This window comes from Molossus molossus, unplaced genomic scaffold, assembly GCF_014108415.1.
Source record: "Molossus molossus isolate mMolMol1 unplaced genomic scaffold, mMolMol1.p scaffold_m16_p_4, whole genome shotgun sequence".
Classification (NCBI taxonomy): domain Eukaryota; kingdom Metazoa; phylum Chordata; class Mammalia; order Chiroptera; family Molossidae; genus Molossus; species Molossus molossus.
In genome coordinates this window covers 17,312,275-17,332,816 of record NW_023425377.1, presented here as the reverse complement: position 1 = coordinate 17,332,816, position 20,542 = coordinate 17,312,275, and the positions used below count along the sequence as shown (strand labels likewise).

The window sequence follows — 20,542 nt, the reverse complement described above, 5'->3', positions numbered from 1 at the left end:
TGTGATATATGTAGGAACTCCACATACAGGAGAGCTTCAGAGACAGAAAGGGAAAAGGAGGAATAAAGGACATTATGAGCTAAGGATGAGGTCAGGAGCCTGGAGCCAGAGGGAAGGAAGGTCACTTCTAGGACAGAGGAGCAGTTACTTAGTAATTAGCTGCTTGCCCTGCAAACCTATGTTTGCATCCCAAAATTATATGTATAGGTTTGTTTTGAACATCATGTGAATGAAACAATATTGTCTATAGGCTGTTGTGTTTTGTTTCTTTCACTCAAGGGAGTTTATGTGATCCATTCATGCTGTTGTATATCACTGTAGGTTGTTTTTATTAATATATAGTTTTCCTTGGAATAGATACATCTCAAATTATTTATTCATTTTATTGCTAAATGAACATTTAATCTTCTGTTTCAGTTATCATGAACAATGCCGTACTGGATATTCTTTTACATGAATCCTGGTGCACAGTTCTCTGAAGTATATTTCTGAAAGCAGAATTACTGGGTCAAAGGGTATATACCTTTTGACCCTTATAAGATAATGCCTGTTTTCTGAGACATCTACCAGCAGTAATGATTTCTCAATTATTCCACATCCTCATCAACACTAGATATTGCCAATATTATATATGTATATTGCTAAACTAGTAAGGATATAATGGCATCTCACCTGGCTTTACTCTGAATTTCCCTAATTACTTAGAAGTTAAATAAGCACCTTTTCTTATGTTTATGAACCCTTAAGACTGGGGCAATCAAGACCCTGAGGGCTCATGAGAAACATTTATCTCTCCCTTAAAGAATTTAAATTAGGGACCTTGCTCATAATAAGGGTAATTATCAAAAAAACCTTTTTGGCCTATCTATAGGACAGGTCAAACAGCTAATTACAGAATATCTGCTCCTTAAATCCAATGAATGACCTTCCTCCCCTCCGAAGCCCCTGACCTCATCCGTAGCTCATAATGTCCTTTATTCCTCATTGTCCCTTTCTGTCTCTGAAGCTCTCCTGTATGTGGAGTTCCTATGTATCACAAAGGACAAATCCTCCACTTAGTCCTTTTATCAAAGTTGTCTTATCTATCTGGGGCCTTTGTACCTACTCTACATTTTAGAATCATCTTATTAAAAAAAAAAAAAAAAGAACCTGGTGAAAATTAGGTTGGCTTGCATTGAATCCACAGATCAATATGAAGTAAATTTGACCTCTTTACAATATTGAGTGTTCCAATTCATAAGCATATTTTCTTTCTCCTTTATTTAGATTTTCTTTAAAATCTTAATAAAAATTTAAACTTTTCTCCAGAGGTCTTCAACTTATTCCTTGATTTTTTTTTTTCTGGGTACTTCATATTGTTGAAATTATCTTAAACAATACCTTATTTAAACATTTTTTTTTTTTAATTTTTATTTTCTGTTTGTTGCTGGTATTCTGAATGCATTTTTGAATGTTTCTCTCTCCAACCAGTGAATTCTCTTATTAATAATTTATCTGTGGATTATATTGAACTTTCTATATAGATAAACATTTTCTGTGAATAATGACAGTTCATTTTCTTCCTTTTCAGTACCACATTTTTTTTTTTTTTTTTTACCATGCTGGTTAGGAAATCTAGTACATATTTGATAGAAGTTTTGATAGCAGGCATCGTAGTTTAATTTCAGCTCTTAAAGGTTTTAGCTTTCCGTCTTGGGTGTAATACATGCTGCCAGTTTTATGGAGCTACCACTTAATAAATTAAGGAAGTTCTCATCTTAATCTATTTTTTTTTCTTCTTTAGAGAGAGGGAAGAAGGAAGGGAGAGAGGGAGAGAGAAAGAGAGAAAGATCAATTTGTTGTTCCATTTATTTATGCATTCACCAGTTGCTTCTTTTATGTGCCCTGAGCAGACACTAAACCCACAACATTGGCATATCAGGACATCGCTCTAATCAGTTGAACTGCCAGGCCAGGGTCCCTTTTTTTCTTTTTCATGAACAGATACTAAATTTTATTTATTTATTTATTTATTTATTTATTTATTTATTTATTTTGGTATGTGCCCCTAGCGGGAACCGAACCCCAGACTCTCTGGTCCGCAGGCCGACACTCCAACTGCTGAGCCAAACTGGCCAGGGCAACAGATACAAAATTTTAAAAAAACCTTTTGTATATCTGTTGAGATGATTGAGTGATTTTTCTCCTTTAATCTGTTATTGTGACAGACTACATTTACTTTCTTTTTTTTTTTTCTTTTTTTTTTTATCCTCACCCGAGGATATTTTTCCATTTTTTGTACAGATAGAGTGGGAGGGAGAGAGAGGAAGGGAGAGAGAGAGAGAAACATCGACGTGAAGGGACACATCAAGTGGCTGCCACCCGCACGACCAACCAGGGCCGGGGACAAACTGCAACCAAGGTACGTGCCCTTAGCGGGAACCGAACCCGGGTCTCTCCGGACCGCAGGCCGACGCTCTAACCGCTGAGCCAAACTGGCCAGGGCTACATTTACTTTCTTTCTAAAAAATTTTTAGTTGATTTTTAGAGAGAGAGAGAGAAATATCAATTTGTTGTTCCACTTATTTATGCATTCTTGGGTTGATTCTTGTATGTGCCCTGACCAGGGATTGAACCCAGAACATTGGCATGTTAGGATGATGCTCTAACCAACTGAACTACTGGGCCAGGGCTTAATTTTCTATTTTACATTCCTAAAATAAACATGGATTGGCCATAAAGCATTACCTTTTATCTTTACGTATTACTAGGTTAATGTGCGTGTGCTAGTCTCTCTCTCTCTCTCTCTCTCTCTCTCTCTATATATATATATATATATATATAATGCTAGTCTCATGAAAAAGTTAAGAATGTTTCCTCTTTCTCTATGCTCTAAAAGAGTCTGCATACGATGGCATGTTTTTTCTTTCTGGCAATCTTTGACAGCAAAGCTATTTTAAACTTAAAGTTTCTTGGTGAGAGTTTGACTACTGATTCTTTTCTTTTTTTGTAACCATTAGAAACCTATTCAAATTCCCTTAAACCAAAATGTTTTTTTAAATAAAAATTTTTCCAGTTTGTCTAAGTTTTCTAATTTATTGGTATAAAGTTATCCATAATAGTTTCATATTATTTCTTACTGTCTATATAACCTATAGTAATGTACCTTTTCGGACGTTGTTTGTGTCTTCCTCCATTTTTTTCTTGATCACTCTCCCTAGCAGGTAGCAGTAACTCAGAATCCCAGGCATGTGCACCACCTAAGCTTCCAGGCACCACCTCCCTCCTTCTAGATCAGATGCTTCGATACAGATAATTAGCAATCCTGAGACCTGAGTATGTTGCCTGGGGACAAACAAGTTTCAGAAAGAATTAGAATGGGTCTTCTCTTTCATTCTCAATGTTAGATGGTAACATTTGAGATGGGCACCATAATTACCATAGTTAAGAAACTTGAAATTCAACCAAGACTACACACTTAGTAAATAGTGGGGCCCAAATTCTACCATGCCTTGTCTCTCTCTCTCTCTTTTTTTTTTTCTTTCCTTTTAAACCTGTTTTAATTCTGCCATTTACTAGCTGAAGTGTCTTTCATGTATGGCAAGTTACATTTGAATCTCAATTTCCTCATCAATAAAATTATTTTTATATAATTTCCCAATTTGACTATCCATAGATAGACAGGCATAAATATGGGCTCAGACTATACCCAGCAACTGGCTTTATCATATCCTGAATATCTTTCCACATCAGCATCTTCATTCTTATGGCTCTTAATTGGTTGCATGGTATCAGTAGTAGAACCCCTTATTTGTTGAATGAATGTGAAAATCAGTCAAGACCCACAAGGCATCGTTTCCTTGTAGTGCTGATACAATGCATTCCTGGCCAAACACATCCCCTCACCAGACTCCCATCTTTTGAATGTCTTCCCTTATTCCAAACCTGGGGTGGAGGATGGGGGGTTGGGAGCCAGCAGCTTCACAGAATTGGGTCATATGTTAAGCAAATGTGAGAAGCATCTGGTCTTACTCACTAACCAATATAATGCCTGAGATCTTCCCAGGTCTTGTCTAGGCAGCCCTTGAAGAAAAGCTCAGATCAAAAGACACTTATTCACAACATAATGCTGATTATTTTGAGGAGTTCATACCCTGTTCTCTCCAGTTGAAAAGGTCACAGACAGGTACAGGCAGCAATCCTCACTTGAATAAGAAGTTCAGCATCATAAACAGAACCTCTGAGTTTCCTTATCTTATCCCCCTCTTCTGCCACCTGGCTGCAACTGTGAAACATAAGGTAGGAGTGCCACTTACTGTTAGATTTATTACACTGCAATTTGAAACTGGTTCTTCAAACTTTTTATTCTAGATGCCAAAGACAAAAGACTTAACGGAAGACTAGTTGACCTTTCATAGTTCACTAAGTACCAGAAATTATGCTAAGTGCTTTGTAGCCATAAAATCACAAAACTGACCCTAAATTTCACAAAGTGGAGATGATACATAGATATTTCCTTTAAATACCCACAGAAGTCTAATACGTAAATGACTTAACACATCCAAAGAGATCTCATAATTTCCATGTACAAATCTCTTCCTCCCTCAGTCCAGAATCACGTAGCATCTCAGAGTATGGACTTTATAGGGTCAAATACTAAATTCTACTCTTGGCTCCACTACTTATTACTTATATGATGCAGCAAAGAGGTGGTCAAGTATGGAGGTTGAATGCTTGGGCTTTGAAGGTAGAATTTTTCAATCTGAGTTCTGCCATTCACTCTCTTGGTGACCGTGGGTAAATTAGATAACCTCTCAGAGCCACTACTTCCTCATCTGTAATATGGGTAAAAATCATACTGATTTCTTTGGGTTGTTGTGAGAATAAAACGATTTTGTGTATGTAGCAATTAGAACAGTGTCGACAAAGCCCTATATGTTTGCTATTGATTTCCCATCAGATTTAGAAAAAAACAAACTCCTTCCCTTGGCCTTTTAAATCCTGTAATCTGCCCTCTATCTGCTTCTCTAGCCTTTCTCACCCAAATCATGCCAACTTTTTATTTCCTCATAAGACCCTTGTACATGCTGTTTCCAGTGACCTCAGGACCTAGTGTTAGGCAGGATAGATAGCTGCTAGGGTAGGAGGAGGGGAAGGGAAGGAAAAAGGGGGAGTTTATCCTACTCACTGAACAAAGAAGTCAGCAGTCTTGGGGCTTGCCATGATAAAATTGCCAGATGTTCTCATACATTCTGGAAAAAGCCACAATATAAAAGGGGGACCTTACAATCTAGTCCGTTGCCCAAGATACCCAGCAGGGGAACCATGAAATCTATAGGGGGGTAAAACCCTTGAACCTCCCCCCCCACCAGTCAGGGTGCTCAGACTAGCTGAGTTGCCCACTTGTGCTTTATGCCAAGTGTATTCTTAACAAATTCATTTGCTTAATAAATTTGCTTGCTTTGCTTCAACACTACCTTCAAAGCCCAATAATTCTTTCTCATGAGTGTGACGAGAGCCAAGGAGGGGAGAGCCCCCTCCAACTTGGGTGGCTCTCTGGTAACACTAGCACAGGCCTTTACTCTGAAATACCACACAGCACAGTTGAAGTTGCCTTCCAAAGCCCTTAACAAATGTGAACATGTAAACATAATTTAAAAAGAGAAGATAAATTGGTCTAGGCATTTTGAGCAGGCAATAGGAATGTCGTTGGAAACAAAATTCCTCTGAGTGTTGTAATGGCTGGTTAAGGCATAAACTTAACACCTTCAAAAATTAACTCACTTGTTTTCTTGTTCATCTTTCTTCCATTTTACACCACTCTCCAAACCCCTAGCAACTAAACCAGTATCAAGTGTAGAGAGAACAACATTAACTAAATGAATACATGAACAAATGGGGGTGACCATTCTCACACAGATGAAGTAAATGTAGATTAGTACAATCTGTTTGTTTTTGCTATTTATATAGAAAAATGTACACGTGCTTAATTTGTAGTAGATATCTACAGTACGATCAGCTCAGCATCTCCTTTCCCCTGGGAGGAAGACTACCTCCCCCCATACATTTTGGGGACTGTCAAATTCTTATGGGACCCAGGACCCAGCTGACTGGCCCAGTTGGAATCAGGAACGCCACCCCTAATTTCTCCCTCCAGGGTGATTAATTAGCCTTCCTATTTTTAATTTTTTTTTTTTAAATTTGAGAGACCACTCTCAAATAGTAGTGCAGAAAGACTTAACATTTGGGAATGATCAGCAGTTCTCCACCGATACCATAAAAGAAGTTGTGTTATAAAGAGAATGAAGTTAACAGAAAGAAGAAAGGAGAAACAGAGTGGGGGTCTGGACAGAGTTTGAGTCCTGGCTGCCCTGGAGACCCTCCCAGTCCTCTTCATGGTTTGGATGTTCTACTTATCCTTCGATCATGTAACAACACAGTATCCTTTCAACAAATTCATCTTTTTGCTTAAACGATTTCAAATAGAAAGTACTGACTAATGCAATATTCCTTTAACCCACTACACAGTCAAGTCATCTAGAGATTCTTAAAACCAATTCCAGGGTTCCACTCCAGAACAATGAAATCAGAATCTCTGTAGTCTGGACTGGTAATTTCAAGAGGTACACAGGCTATTCTTCCAGATATTCATTTTGAGGAATCAATCTATCAGGAATATCCACTATAACAAGGTGTACAGAGGTGTATTTTAATCTTCACAAGATTGAAAGACTATATAAGCTTTTAAATTTGTAACTATCAGACCACTAGTGCTACTTTCAATCACAAGATTGAAAGACTATATAAGCTTTTAAATTTGTAACTATCAGACCACTAATAGTTCACATCAAAATTCTTTTAAAAGACCTGTAAAATCAGATCCTTTCAAAGTCAGAATTTAAGATTCTTAGTGGAATTTAAATCCCTTAATCCTCTCCAACACACATATAAATTATGTTGTAAATCTTGTTACATTATAATGTGATTCAGTTGGGTTTTTTTTCCCTGCAAAGATTTGCAAAGCAGCCAAAAATTGGCTTTGCATTCTCACTCTCTTAGATCATCACCCTTAAGGTTATAAAAGAGTTGAAGGCAAAGTAATGAGATTTCTTTTGAGAGTTGCTCAAGTGTTATGCAATGTCTAACTGGCTCCCCCAGAGGGGAATGAGGGGGATTCCCCTCCCTGTTCAATTTAAGCTTGAAAGACTGGACTGTGTCCTCTGGAGTCTCTGAAGCCCAAATATCCCACCAAATACATGCCAGAAAAAGAAATGTGACTAGTTTACTTGGGAACAGACTATACTCCAAAGATTTCTAAAGAGAAGGATGAATGCTTCACATATAGAATTGACCTGTGGCCACTTTAAACTGGTCTTTGTAGCTCTAGAGCTGAAGACTTCAATACAGTGAATTCCTTAAAGATAGTATACCAAAAACCAGAGGCTGAGGCAAATATCAAAAGTGGACATCTGGGAAAAGGCATTACCTTTATCCGTGACTCTTAAACCTTGATGATTTCGCCAGAGTCATCTGAGGGCTTATTAAACCAGTTTCTTGGGGACCACCCCTACAGTTTGATTTAGTAGGTCTGGAGTAAGGCCTGAGAATTTGCATTTCTAACAGGGCCCCCAGTGACGCTAATGCTGCTAGTCCAAGACTATACTTTGAGAACCACTGGACTACATTAAGAAAAAGGCCAGCAGAGAACCTCAGATACAAGGCAGAGTCTCCACCAAGACTTTGGTGGAGAGTTAGAGGAAAGAGAACAATACAGAAATAAAATCTGTGATCAAAACAAGGTGACTTCTTGCTCAGATAAAGTCAAATCAGCAGGGATTGGGTGTGTGGGGGGTGGAGTTAATGAAAGGAGGGCCTAGTCTTCAGTCATTCAAGGAACCAAATTGACTGAACCTTTACCATCTTTGAAATGTTAAAGCTATCCTGGGTGTGGCCATCCAACCAACAGATGAGAACAGAATGAAGGCCAATGCAAGAAATTTTTATAAGGCAGGCCTGGATTTTTACCCTCATATTCCACTGCTAAGGATTTAGTCATGTGGCCTTACATAGATGTGCAAGAGGAGTGGGGAAATGTAGTCCCTGGCAGGGCAACCTTATCTCAACAACGTATCACAGGGGAGATACAATTTTCAGTGAAAATCTAATAGATTCTGCCATCAAAATCCACTTCCATTGCAGGCTTTCAGCTTTAAGCAGTATAAATTGAATTTTAAAGGAAATGAACAGCTAATTACATAAACATTTTAATTACTGAAACAAATTGTTGCAACTAAAAGTGATTAAAGGACTTATCTTAGTGACTACAAAATGTATGGGACCCATCCAGGATAGGAGCAAGGTTCGTTAAGATAGTGTATTTACAGGAGTAATCAAGAAGAAAAATAAAATTGCTGTTTTATAACACTATGGGGTTCCTCTCTTTTAACATGTTATAATACTTTTTTAGCGACTAAGCAAATTTTTTAAATAAATATAAAATTTTCGTATTCATAGTTTAATATCCTTTATTTATCATTCTTAAAGCAAATGACAAATCTACTTTTCAAGGATTAAAGTTTGCTATTACTGAGGATTATCTTCAATGTTTAGTGCAACTCCAGAAACAGGAATGTTCCACACAACAGCAGCTCTTTGCTTTTTAAATTGACTCCTTTTAATGTAGTCATACTCATTTGCCTATGCTTGCCATAAAGTGAAATTACTGCCTGTGACATCTCATAATTGATAAAGTTGGAGAGTAAAGCCATTTACATAACTCCTAATTATATCTTTTTTAAGACTCTCCAAGAGCAAATGAACTAATATATGACGCTATTTATTGAAAGGAAAAAAAGAAAAACAACAAAAATTTCTTCATGGTCTTTCATTCATTTCATCAATTAGAACACACAACGCAGCATCTTTCTCTATAATCTGATCTTTCCGATGACCTGAATTTTCTCTTTGTTGTTCATTCTGTCCAGTACAACTATTGCTATCATCAGCATCCATTGGTTCAGTTTTTACTCGTATCCCTGTTTCAGAATGGGGCAAATCATCAGGCAAAGAAGCCAAGCAATTTTGAATCATCTCAATGACTCTTTCCAGATGCTTTTGAAACCTCTCAGCTGTTTCAAGGCGTTGACGTTTCTGCACCTCCATCATGACCCTCAGGGTCTCTCTTGCTTGGTGAGGTCGGTATTCATTTATGAGATGATGCACATGTACAAAAAGCAGCTTAAGATCTTCTAGCTTCTCTTCTCGTTTTATACTCCCAGGGCTCCTTATCAAGATATCTAAGAGGTCTAAGAAATTAATAAGGATAGACATATTGAGTTTTCTCAGTTCTTTCTTGTGATCAAACTGCATAGGATGAAGCCGTTCGATGCCCTGACTTTCTAAAGGGCGGATGATAAGATCATCACACTGGAACTGGTTGCCAAACATCATATAACTGTCTTTTATTGGAGGTGGAGGCTTGGGAGCTAAGCCTTCCTGAATATTTTCATCCGTATACTCCTTGATGTACTGCATCGGAGGTGGTGGAAGGGCACTCACTTGCTGTGGCTCACCCATTGTAGAAGATCAAGAACCTAGAGAAATAGATCAAAGATTTAGAGTACCTCCACAAAATAAACCTGTCACAATGGGTACAGACAGAATCTTTTCCTTTTTCCACCCTAGCAATTGGGGGCCCAGAATAAAACGATCTCCTTAGTTTTGAAAACTAACATTTACAATGGGGAAGAGCTGCCATCTTATTCTAACCATCCAAATACTTTCCTTCTCTACTTAATACTTTCACTGGCACAGAAAAATATGCTGCAGTACATTATCACCTACAAAGAAAACTTCTAGATTCCACACCTCACTAGTTATACCCCATTTCTCTACTCCTCTCCAAAGCCAAACTACCCACACGCTGTCTCCCCACCTCATGTCACCCTTTTGCTTTATATTATAGATTGATTTCCAAAAGCAAACATTTATAACTCTAACACTTTGATAAAATTTACATTGCTATATTCCAGACTGCTGATATCCTCTGGGCTTCTATGATAAAATGATGATCCAATTCCATCCCTTATTTTTCTGCAAGGTACTCCACAATTTTTCTACTTCTACCACAGAAATTTCAAACTCAAATGTATCTTCTATGGCCACAATAACATCTATTTCATTTTAAGCTTAGGTAAAGCATAAAATAAGATCTCAAGTGCTCTTTTAGGCTGATCTTACCAGATTTTCAAGATATTAACCACCACCTAACATCAAAGATGGTAAGTAATATACTGGAGGCAGTTTTATACTTGGGATTTGTGAAGTTCTAAGGGCAGCTGTGGGTCATCCCTTAGTCTCCACCAAGCCACAGAGACAGAGAGAATGCTGCTGAGAATCGATGAGACAGTGGACATGGGCATCATGAGTGACCCTAACTATTCCAGCCAACTATTCACTGCTTTACTAGCCTTCTACATATTCATTTTTGTCATCATTCAATCTGGCTTCAACCTCCTACTTCCACAAAAACTGCTCATCAAGGTCATCAACAATCACCACAGGACCAAGTCCACTGGATATATTTTAAGATGGTGTTACTCAACCTATTAGCAGCATGTTCTACCTTTTCAACATACTCCCTTTCCCCACCTCAGCTTCTGTGAACCTACATTTATGTTTTCCTCCTACCTCACTAACCACTCCCTCAGTCTCCTATACTGCTTCTCTTTCTCTACCCAACTTTAATGTTGATGTGGATAATGGGGACATTTTATTGAGATAGGGAAGAGCAAAAAGTGGAAGAAATAGGTTTAGACTATATGTATATAGAGGATGAAATAAAACAATTTTCTTTTTTAAATTTGAACACACTATGAGACATATGATGTCTCAAAGTATTTTCCTGGGCCCTCTTCTCTCTAAATTAGGGATTCACAAACTTAAATACCAAGGGGAAAAGGCAGGCAACATAAAGAGTGAAGCACGGTGGGGCAGGAATTAGAGTGAACTAAGCACTCACATGCCAGATTTCAAAACCTCCAGCCATTAGCATTCATGTGGGAATGAAGACACATTGTTCATTAGTTTCTTAATTTTTCAAGGGAGGGCAAAAACACAGATTTTTAAAAACCTATTTTTTCTTTTTAAATATGGAACGCTTCACAAATGTGTGTGTCATCCTTGTGCAGGGGCTGTGCTAATCTTCTCTGCATTGTTCCAATATTAGTATATGATCTCTCAAATTTTAAATACTTCTAATTAACCCAGAGATTGTCAAGTACTGTGGGGTCAAAAAAAAAAAAACGTAACTACAACAATCTTGGTGGTATGGTGGCCACTAGTTTTAGACCTCTGCTTTATATTCTCTATTGAGTGATCACAGTCAACTCCATAGCTTTTATTTATTTTTTAAAAATATGTTTTATTGATTTTTTTTTTAGAGACAGGAAGGAAGAAAGAGATGAAAACATCAATGAGAAAGACTATCGATTGGCTGCCTCCTCCATGTCCCCCACTGGGAATCAAGCCCACAATCCGAGCATGTGCCCTGCTTGGGAATCAAACTGGTGACTTCTTGGTCATGGGTCGATGCTCAACCACTGAGCTACAATGGCTGGGCATCCACAGCTTTTTTTTTTTTTTTTTTATCCTCACCCGAGGACATTTTTCCATTTTTTTTTCAGATAGAGTGGGAGGGAGAGAGAGGAAGAGAAAGAGAGAGAAGCATCGATGTGAAGGGACACATCGAGTGGCTGCTACCTGCACGACCAACCAGGGCCGCAGACAAACTGCAACCAAGGTACGTGCCCTTAGCGGGAACCGAACCTGGGTCTCTCTGTACCGCAGGCCGACGCTCCAACCGCTGAGCCAAACCGGCCAGGGCAACACAGCTTTTAATTTCTATCAGTAGTTCTCAACAAGGGTCAATTTTGCCCACCAAGGAGACATATGTCAAAGTGTGAAGAAATTTTAATTGTCACAACTGGAAGAAGGGGTGCTAGTGGCATCTAATGGGTAGAGAGTGGGGATGCTACTAAACACTTAGAATGCACAGGACAGTCCGGCCGGTGTGGTTCAGTGGTTGAGCACTGACCCATGCAACAAGAAGTCGCAGGTTCGATTCCCATTCAGGACACACGCCCAGGTTGTGGGCCCAATCCCCAGTGGGGGACATGCAGGACACGGCCAATCAATGTTCTTTCTCACCAATGTTTCTCTCTCTCTCTAAAATCAATAAAGGCAAAAAAAAAAAAAATTTTTTTAAGGAATGCACAGGACAGCCCTCCCCAATTTAGAATTATTCAGTCCAAAATGTCAATACATTCTGTCAAAGTACAAAAACCCTGGTCTACGTTTATGACTCTTTACATCTCCAGTCCAGATTGCCTCTGAGCTCCTTCTGGATGTCTCAGGGGGTGCCCAAACTTATTATCCCCTATATATACATACAGTCTAAACCTATTCCTCCCAGCTTCTAATCTTCCCTATCTCAATAAAATGTTCCCATTATCTACCTACTGTTTCAAGCCAGAAACCTAGATTATCTTAATCCTCCACTTTTATCAACCTCCTCTTCTCCCCCATCTCTGTCAAATTTACAAAGTTCTGTTGATTCCTCACCTTCGCTATCTCAAATTCATCAAGTATGACCAATTCACCATTCCCTCTTGCCTGCAATACAATTGTTTCCCCAGGCGCCGTTTTGTTTTCACTACTGCCCTTTTATGTATATAGCCAGCATAATTCTTCTCATACCAAATCCCTTTTCCCTTATATACTAGCAATACTGTCTTCAATCTAGTATTCTTACACAATTCTTTAATAACCTCTTCTGCTTTTGGTTCTTTCCATGTTTTTCTTCCTGCTTCAGGCACTAGCTTAAAATATTACCTTTACAGAAATAGTTCTGATTATTCATCAAAAGCAGATACTGCCTTCCAGCATTAATTCTCTGTATCAGTATCTGATTTGCCTCCTCAACCAGACGATAAGCTCCATGAGGGAAAAAAATCTTGACTATCATAGTTCTCACTATGTCCACAACCTTGCACATAGAAGCTTCGTAAATATTTGTTGAGCAGCTCCATCCATCTCAAGAGGGCTCCAAGTCAACGAGAATTTGGAATTAGATACAAATGTCCTTAATGTGTGTTCATTCTTTCATATATTTGTCAATATATGATATGATAATGAGTATCCAGGAATAATGATTATGATGACAGATATCTGAGTGCATACTATAAACCAGACACTGTTCTAAATACTTTTTGCATGGTTCTGAGAAATCTGAGAAAAGAAAGGTATTCTTTCCATTTTAGAGATAACTATGGCTCAGAAAGGTTGAGCCGCTTGTGTTAAGTCAGAGTAAGTAGTAGAGAAAGGATCCAGAGTCTAAAGATCTCAAATACTACACTATACTACCTTTCAAAGATAAAAAAACGAAACAAACAGAAAAAACAAAACAAAACTATCTTCATCCTAGTTCTCCTTACAATCTATCAAGGAAATAACTACAAGTTTTAAGACTACTACAACAAAAACAAAAAAAAACAGATGTGACTACCAAAACTAAATTTAACATAACAGAATGGTGGTTACCAGAGAGGAAGGAGAGTAGGGGAAGGACAAAGAGAGTAAAGGATCAAATACTTAGAAACTAGACTTTGAATGGTGGGCAATGGTGTACACAGAGGTCGTATTACAGAAGATGAACACCTGAAACATAATGTTATTATTAACCAATGTCACCCAAATAAGTTTAATAGAAATAAATAAATAAATCTAAAAATTCAATGTAGAAAAATATATCACAAGCAAAATTAACATGCAACCCCATTTTTCTGAGATAAAAATGCTTGCAAGCTAACAAAGGGCAAATACTGCCTGGCTGGTGTGGCTCAGTGGTTGAGTGGTTGACCCATGCACCAAGAGGTGGCCAGTTCAATTTCCAGTCAGGGCATGTGCCCAGGTTGTGGGCCAAATCCCCAGTGGGGGGCATATAGGAGGCGGCCAATCGATATTCTCTCATCAATGTCTCTATCTCTCTCTCCCTCTCCCTTCCTCTCTCTCTAAAATCAATAAAGAGAAAAAAAAACAAAGGGCAAATACTAAAAACTTTATTTTTATTACTTATTTCTTTGTTTTTAAATCCTCACTCAAGGATACTCCTTTCCATTTCTATCTTTAGATAGAGTAAGAGAGAGAGAGAGAGACATGGATTGGTTGCCTCCCACACATGACCCTTACCAGGGCCAGGACTGAACCACACCAAGGCACATGCCCTTGACTGGAATCGAATCCTCGACTCTGGTCAGCGGGTGACACTCCACTGCTGAGCCAAACCAGCCAGGGCTATTTTAACTTTTTTTTTTTTTGTATTTATCTTCAGATTGAGTGGAAAGGGAGAAAGAGAGAGACATCGACGTGAGTGAGTCACATTCGAATGGTTGCCACCCACACAACCCCAACCAGAGCCAGAGACAAATTGCAACCAAGGTACCTGCCCTTAGCAGGAACCGAACCCCGGACTCTCTGCTCCGACAGCTGATGCTCTAACCACTGAGAAAACCTGCCACGGCTAATTTTTAAAAAACATATTTTCTGACTCCATCCCCACTAAAAGGAAAGCACCATGACTTTAGGAAATGCCTGTCTTGTTCACAACTCTACCTCCAGCATCTCAAACAATGCCTACAAGGCGCCAGATCCTCTACAGAGGTCCACTGAAAGAGTCTTAAAAAAGTCTGACCAGCTTTGCTCAGCAGTTAGAGCATCAGCCTGCAGTCCAGAAAGACCCGGGTTCGGTTCCCGCTAAGGGCACGTAACTCGGTTGCAGTTTGTCCCCAGACCTGGTTGGGTCGTGTGGGAGGCAGCCACTTGATGTGTCCCTTTCACATTGATATTTCTCTCTCTCTCTCCCTCCCACTCTATCTGAACAAAAAATAAAAAAATGTTCTTGGGTGAGGATAAAAACAAACAAACAAACCTACATTTAAAAAAAAACAGGCGGCCCTGGCCAGTTTGGCTCAGCGATTAGAGCGTCGGCCTGTGGTCCTGAGAGACCTGGGTTCGGTTTCCGCTAAGGGCGCGTACCTCGGTTGCAGTTTGTCCCCGGCCCTGGTCGGTTGTGCGGGTGGCAGCCACTTGATGTGTTCCTTTCACGTCAATGTTTCTCTCTCTCTCTCTCCCACTCTACCTGAACAAAAAAATGGAAAAATGTCCTCGGGTGAGGATAAAAAAAAAAAAACAGGCGAAAGATAAGAAGGAAAATGCAAATGCTAAATAAAGATGGGATGCCCTGGCCAGGTAGCTCAGTTGGTTAGAGCGTTGTCCTGATATGCCAAGGTAATGAGTTCAATCCCAGTCAGGGCACGTACAAAAATCAACCAATGAATGCACAATAAGTGGAACAAGTCAGATGTTTCTCTCTGTCTCTTAAATCAATAAATTAAAAAAAAAAAAGTTTGGCCCTGGTCGGTTTTGCTCAGCGGTTAGAGCATCGGCCTGTGGACCAGAGACCTGGGTTCGGTTCCCGCTAAGGGCGCGTACCTCAGTTGCAGTTTGTCCCCTGCCCTGGTTGGTCATGCGGGTGGCAGCCACTCGATGTGTCCCTTTCACATCGATGTTTCTCTCTCTCTCTCCCCCACTCTATCTAAACAAAAAATGGAAAAAAAGGTCCTCAGGTGAGGATAAAAAAAAAGTTTGCTAATATATGTGTGTATATATATATATATATATATATATATATATGTAAAGGTGGGGAAATATTCAGGCTAATATACTTTTTAAATCAAATTTTAAAAAGGATATTTTTCATCTAACAAACTATCAAGATTTCAAATATTCCATTATTCAACAAATATAAAAACACCTTCTAGGTGGCAGGCCCTGGACTCCAGCAGGTCACTCTCTCCTTCCTCTCAGTTTCTTCAGGGCGATCATCCCAATTTCAGAAGCAGGCTTTTAGCTCTCCTGGCCCTTCAGGGAAGCCTTCTGGGGTAGAAAGCATCCACTCACCTCAGCTCTCATAGAAGCCAGCATCACAACCACCACGTAACACTCTTAGGTGGTAGGCCAGTACCACCCTGGAGAATATGGGAATTCTCATACACAACAAATAAATACATATTTGGAATTTAATTTGGTAGTATCAAAAATATTAACACTAATATTCTTTGAACCAACAATTCTTTTTTCCCTACTCCCATTCTATTTATTTTTAAGATGTCTTTCTGATTTTATTTCTGTTACAGATGTTTCTCCTTTCCCCCCATGACACCCTCCTCCCGATCCCTGCTCTCCCCTCACTGTTGTCTATGTCCACTGGACATCAACGATTCTATTTCTAGAAATTTATCCTATAAAAATAATGGTACAAGTATACTCAAAAATGTGTATGCAGCACTATTTGAAAAGAGTAGGGAAAGTTGGAATCCACGCATTATTTCATCAATGAGGGCTGAATAAAATATGTCCATATACCACAATACAGCCATTAAGGAAAAAGGGGTGAAAATACAGGAGATGTGTGTGGGGGCGGGGGGGGGGTATAAATATTGTGTACCGCTTCACTTATTTACAAACTTATGACAGCTGCAAACAGTTATAATCGACCCTTTAAAACGTTTTAACGTAAACTCAGCCTTACAGAAACGTTGTATGAATGGTACAAAGAACGTTCCGTATTCTTCATGCAGATCTCCAAATTTTACCATGTTCCCTCATTTGCCTCACTGGTCTCTCGTCCCTTTACCCCCTAACACAGCAGCCTGGACATGATTACCACCATCGGGGAGCTGGCACCTCCGGTACTTCGGAGTCACCCACCCACGCCGTTCGGGCTGTCCTGTCTCGCGCCCCGGCCCCAGCTGCACTCGAGCTGAGGCGCCGTCCTCCGAAGGCCGAGTGCGTGACTCCGGGTTCCACACCCACTCTTCACCCTCCTAACCATGCTCAGTTCAGTGCTACTCCCGAGAGCACGCTAGCGGCAGGGATCCCGGTCTCAGACGGGCGTTCTGGCACCAGACGGGGGGCTGGCGACTGGCACGGAGCAGGAACCATCCCCGACCCTTTCCCGGCACCGCACAAGCTCCCGTAAAGCTTCGAACTTGACCGAGGGCCGGGATTATGTCGATTTCTCGTCACTTCTCCGGACTGAGCTTTCCAAGGCGATGGGCTACCGGGGTCCCACCCCCCAAGGATCCGATGCTTTGTCTGCGGGGAATGGGGCTGCTAGAGTGGTGGGAAACCCGCTCCAGTGGACTCGACGGTCAGGCGTGGGATCCATCGCCCCCGTCCCGCCCCCAGTTAGTTCAGCGACGGCAGGGCTGCTCAGGAGGACGGGCAGGGACGGCCTTCTCATTTCCGAGACCAGAGGCGGCCGACTGGCCACAGCCACGGCTTCGCAAGCCAGGTCTCCCCACCTGCGGTCCGGCGCGGCCCCCACACGGAGGCAGCCCGAACCCGCCGGGTGTCCGCCCGCGGCTCCGCCAGTGGCGGGAGGCCGCGCTGAGGGCGGCGGGGGAGGGAGGGGAGCGAGCGCCCTCCGCCCCAGGCCTCCCCGATTCCCAGTCCGTCCTGACGCAGCTGCGGGGTCCGGAAAGAGGGAAGAGCGCAGAACGGAGCCCCAAACCGTCGCCGCCCACTCACCTCAGCTCTGCGTTTACTTTGGTAGCCGCCTTCCCACCGCAGGCGAAGTCCAACTTCCGGCGTCCTCCTCCCGGAAAAAGCCAACCATGCTGTCTCTTTATTGGCTGAAAGAGCTGTCCTTTAACCGAGACTTACCTTAGACCGTGGCACGCTGCTGCGCATGCGCACACCTTTTCTCTCCCACCCATTGCGGTCCGCCCTCCCGAAATTTGACGGCTTGGCGCGGGGCGGCGTTAAAATGCAGCAGTACCTCTACTTTCTGTTGGTGAGAGTAGCAGGTGGTAGTGCCCTGTCCTTCTTTTTATTTTAACGCTTAAAATTAAACAAGGTATCTACAGATCTTACATAAAAATTCGAAAATATAGATAAGCACATATTTTTAAAAATTATGTCGACTGTAACCTGTCAAAAACACTTTCTAAAAATGAGATTGGATTCTATACTATTAAAATATTTTTAACCTGAAAATATTTGCCACCGTGATTGGAAATGAATATGAACTTAATTTCCATTTCTTCACCATCCGTTCACTTTTATTTTTGTTTAGACATTCAAAGATGTCTATTCTATTTCTAGGCAACAAATTAGCCAATTAAAAAATCAGACTTAAAGATCTCTTTGGAAGGTTATTTTCATGAGTAGTGTCACAAATTTATACATTCACGAGAAACTTACAAGAGCATGCTGCAGTTATTCTGATTAAAGTTCTCAACTTTACCTCTTTAAAATAATTCATTTTTAAAATCTTCTTATGGAGCATTCCAAATTTCAATAGAACGTCTCTGCCACCAACTTAATGCCACAGGAGTGTGCAGTCCCGGGTGCCCTAACATGAGAAGCTATTCAGGGAAACAGTTTACAAAAGCGGGAAACACAACACCCACTTGAAAGGAAAATGCTCCCTCGAAGCAAGCAGGAGGCAGCATTTTATAGAGGAAGTTCCCGCCCTAGTCCCTGATTGGTCCATTTGTATGCAAATGAGGAATCCAAATCTGCACAGTCTGATTGGTCCAAGTAGCACTGTCGTGATTGGTCAGAATTACTCATTCTGATTGGTTGTAATAGAGCTCTCTGGACACTAAAGGTACAAATGAGGATACAGCTGTGCACTGGGCAAGTATCAGCCCATTGGTGCAAAGGCTATACCAAGAACTCCTTTATAAGGGTTGATTCATACACAGGAACACAGTACAAGACTCTAGCAGCTCAGTCTGTGGCTTTCCTCTGAAATGCAGAATAGGTGAGAGGACTCTGTCAGCAGTGACTGCTAGATTCTGGTTATGAATTTGGGTCCAGTTAATCACAAGGGGTCCTTCTCAGCAAATATTTTCCTTCTCAGGGTTCACAGAAACAAAAAAGTAGAGAGAATGTTGTTTTCATTACCCAACTTCAACAATTATTTACCCATTGACATTATTTCATTCAACATGCATCTCTAAAAGATAAGGACTTTTATTTTTTCGCATAACCACAGAACTCATTTTGAAATAAATTAATAATTATTCAATATCATCACCAAAGTCAAATCAGTATTTGGATACCAATTGCCTCAGGAGTCAATAAATTCCTTCCCTTTGTGACTGGCTAATGTGTTGTGACTGGCTAATGTGTCCTTTAATTATGTTTTAATCTATAGGTTCCTATAGGTTCCTTCTCTCATCTCAATTCTGCCCCCCCCCCCCCCATAATTTATTTGTTGAAGAAATTCATTCATTTTTGAGCACACTCCAATCAGGCTTTTCTCCCTACAACTGAGACAAATGTGACCTATACCTGTGACCTCATTTTACTTAGTAGCATTTAGTACATGTGATCATTTGAATTGACCCAGGACTCAGTTCTCAATTTTTTTGTTTGTTTGTTTGTTTGTTTGTTACCTTCACCCAAGGATATTTTTTTCATTGATTTTTAGGTAGAGTGGAAGGGAGGGAGGGAGAGGGCGAGAGAGAGAGAGAGAAATATCGATTTGAGAGAGACACATCAATTGGTTGCCTGCCACACAACCCAGGTACATGCCCTTGACTGGGAATTGAACCCACGGCCCTTCAGTCGGAGGGCCAATGCTCTAACCACTGAACCAAACAGGCCAGGACAGTTCTCGCTTCTTAGTGGGATGTTATCCAGGTGGTATCCAGGCCCTGACAATACTTTCTCCTTTGTACTGAGACCTTCTTATCCAACAATATTACACATCTTTTCTCAATTGCACTTTACTCAATTGCAAAGGCTCAAAACTTAAAGATTCATCTTTTACTACTCTCTCTCATACACCTTCAAAACTACCATACCAGCCTTTCGTATGAGTTCTATTTAGAAATAAGTAAAAGTCCAAAATACAGTATACTGATTTTCACCATCCTCATGCTATGGTCCTACTCCATGCCACCATGATCTCCCCTGGACTTCCTTGCTTTCGGTTTTGTCCTTCCTTAGCCTACTGACCACGTGGTCTTAAAATATAAGACAGATCTGACCACGCCTCTATTAAAAATTGTCCAAGGTATTGCCTGGCCGGTGTGGCTCAGTGGTTGAGCATCAACCCATGTATCAGGAGGTTGCCAGTTCAATTCCCAGCCATGGCCCATGCCCAGGTTGTGGGCCTGATCCCCGGTGGGGGGCATGCAGGAGGTGGCCAATCGATGTTCTCTCTCATCGATGTTTCTATCTCTCTCTCCCTCTCCTTTTCTATCTCTTTAAAATCAATAAAAAAATTTTTTTAATTGTTCAAGGTATTCTATTACATTTACAATAAAATCAAATGTTCTCACAATAGCCTATATAAAGCCCTACAAAATCCAGTCCTTGGCTATTTATCCAATCATATTTCCTACCATTTTTTGTTTCCTTGCTCACTCTTCCCAGCTACAGGCTTTATATCTTTCTCGCAAAATCACCAAGCACCCTGGCCAGTTGG

At 40.5% G+C, this 20,542-nt stretch overlaps 1 protein-coding gene and 1 non-coding gene across 2 annotated transcripts; both read right to left on the bottom strand.

Annotated features, from left to right (window-relative positions):
* Nucleotides 1–8,566: 8,566 nt before the first annotated feature.
* MED7 (mediator complex subunit 7) lies at nucleotides 8,567–17,689 on the bottom strand. Its single transcript, XM_036242072.1, has 2 exons — nucleotides 17,629–17,689; nucleotides 8,567–9,572 (listed from the first exon to the last, which is right to left on the bottom strand). The coding sequence occupies exon 2, from the start codon at nucleotides 9,553–9,555 to the stop codon at nucleotides 8,854–8,856; it is 702 nt and encodes a 233-aa protein (XP_036097965.1). The 5' UTR covers nucleotides 9,556–9,572; nucleotides 17,629–17,689; the 3' UTR covers nucleotides 8,567–8,853.
* Nucleotides 11,124–11,231, bottom strand: LOC118616595. The gene has a single exon (XR_004956591.1). It is a non-coding gene; the product is annotated as a U6 spliceosomal RNA (small nuclear RNA).
* Nucleotides 17,690–20,542: the final 2,853 nt, after the last annotated feature.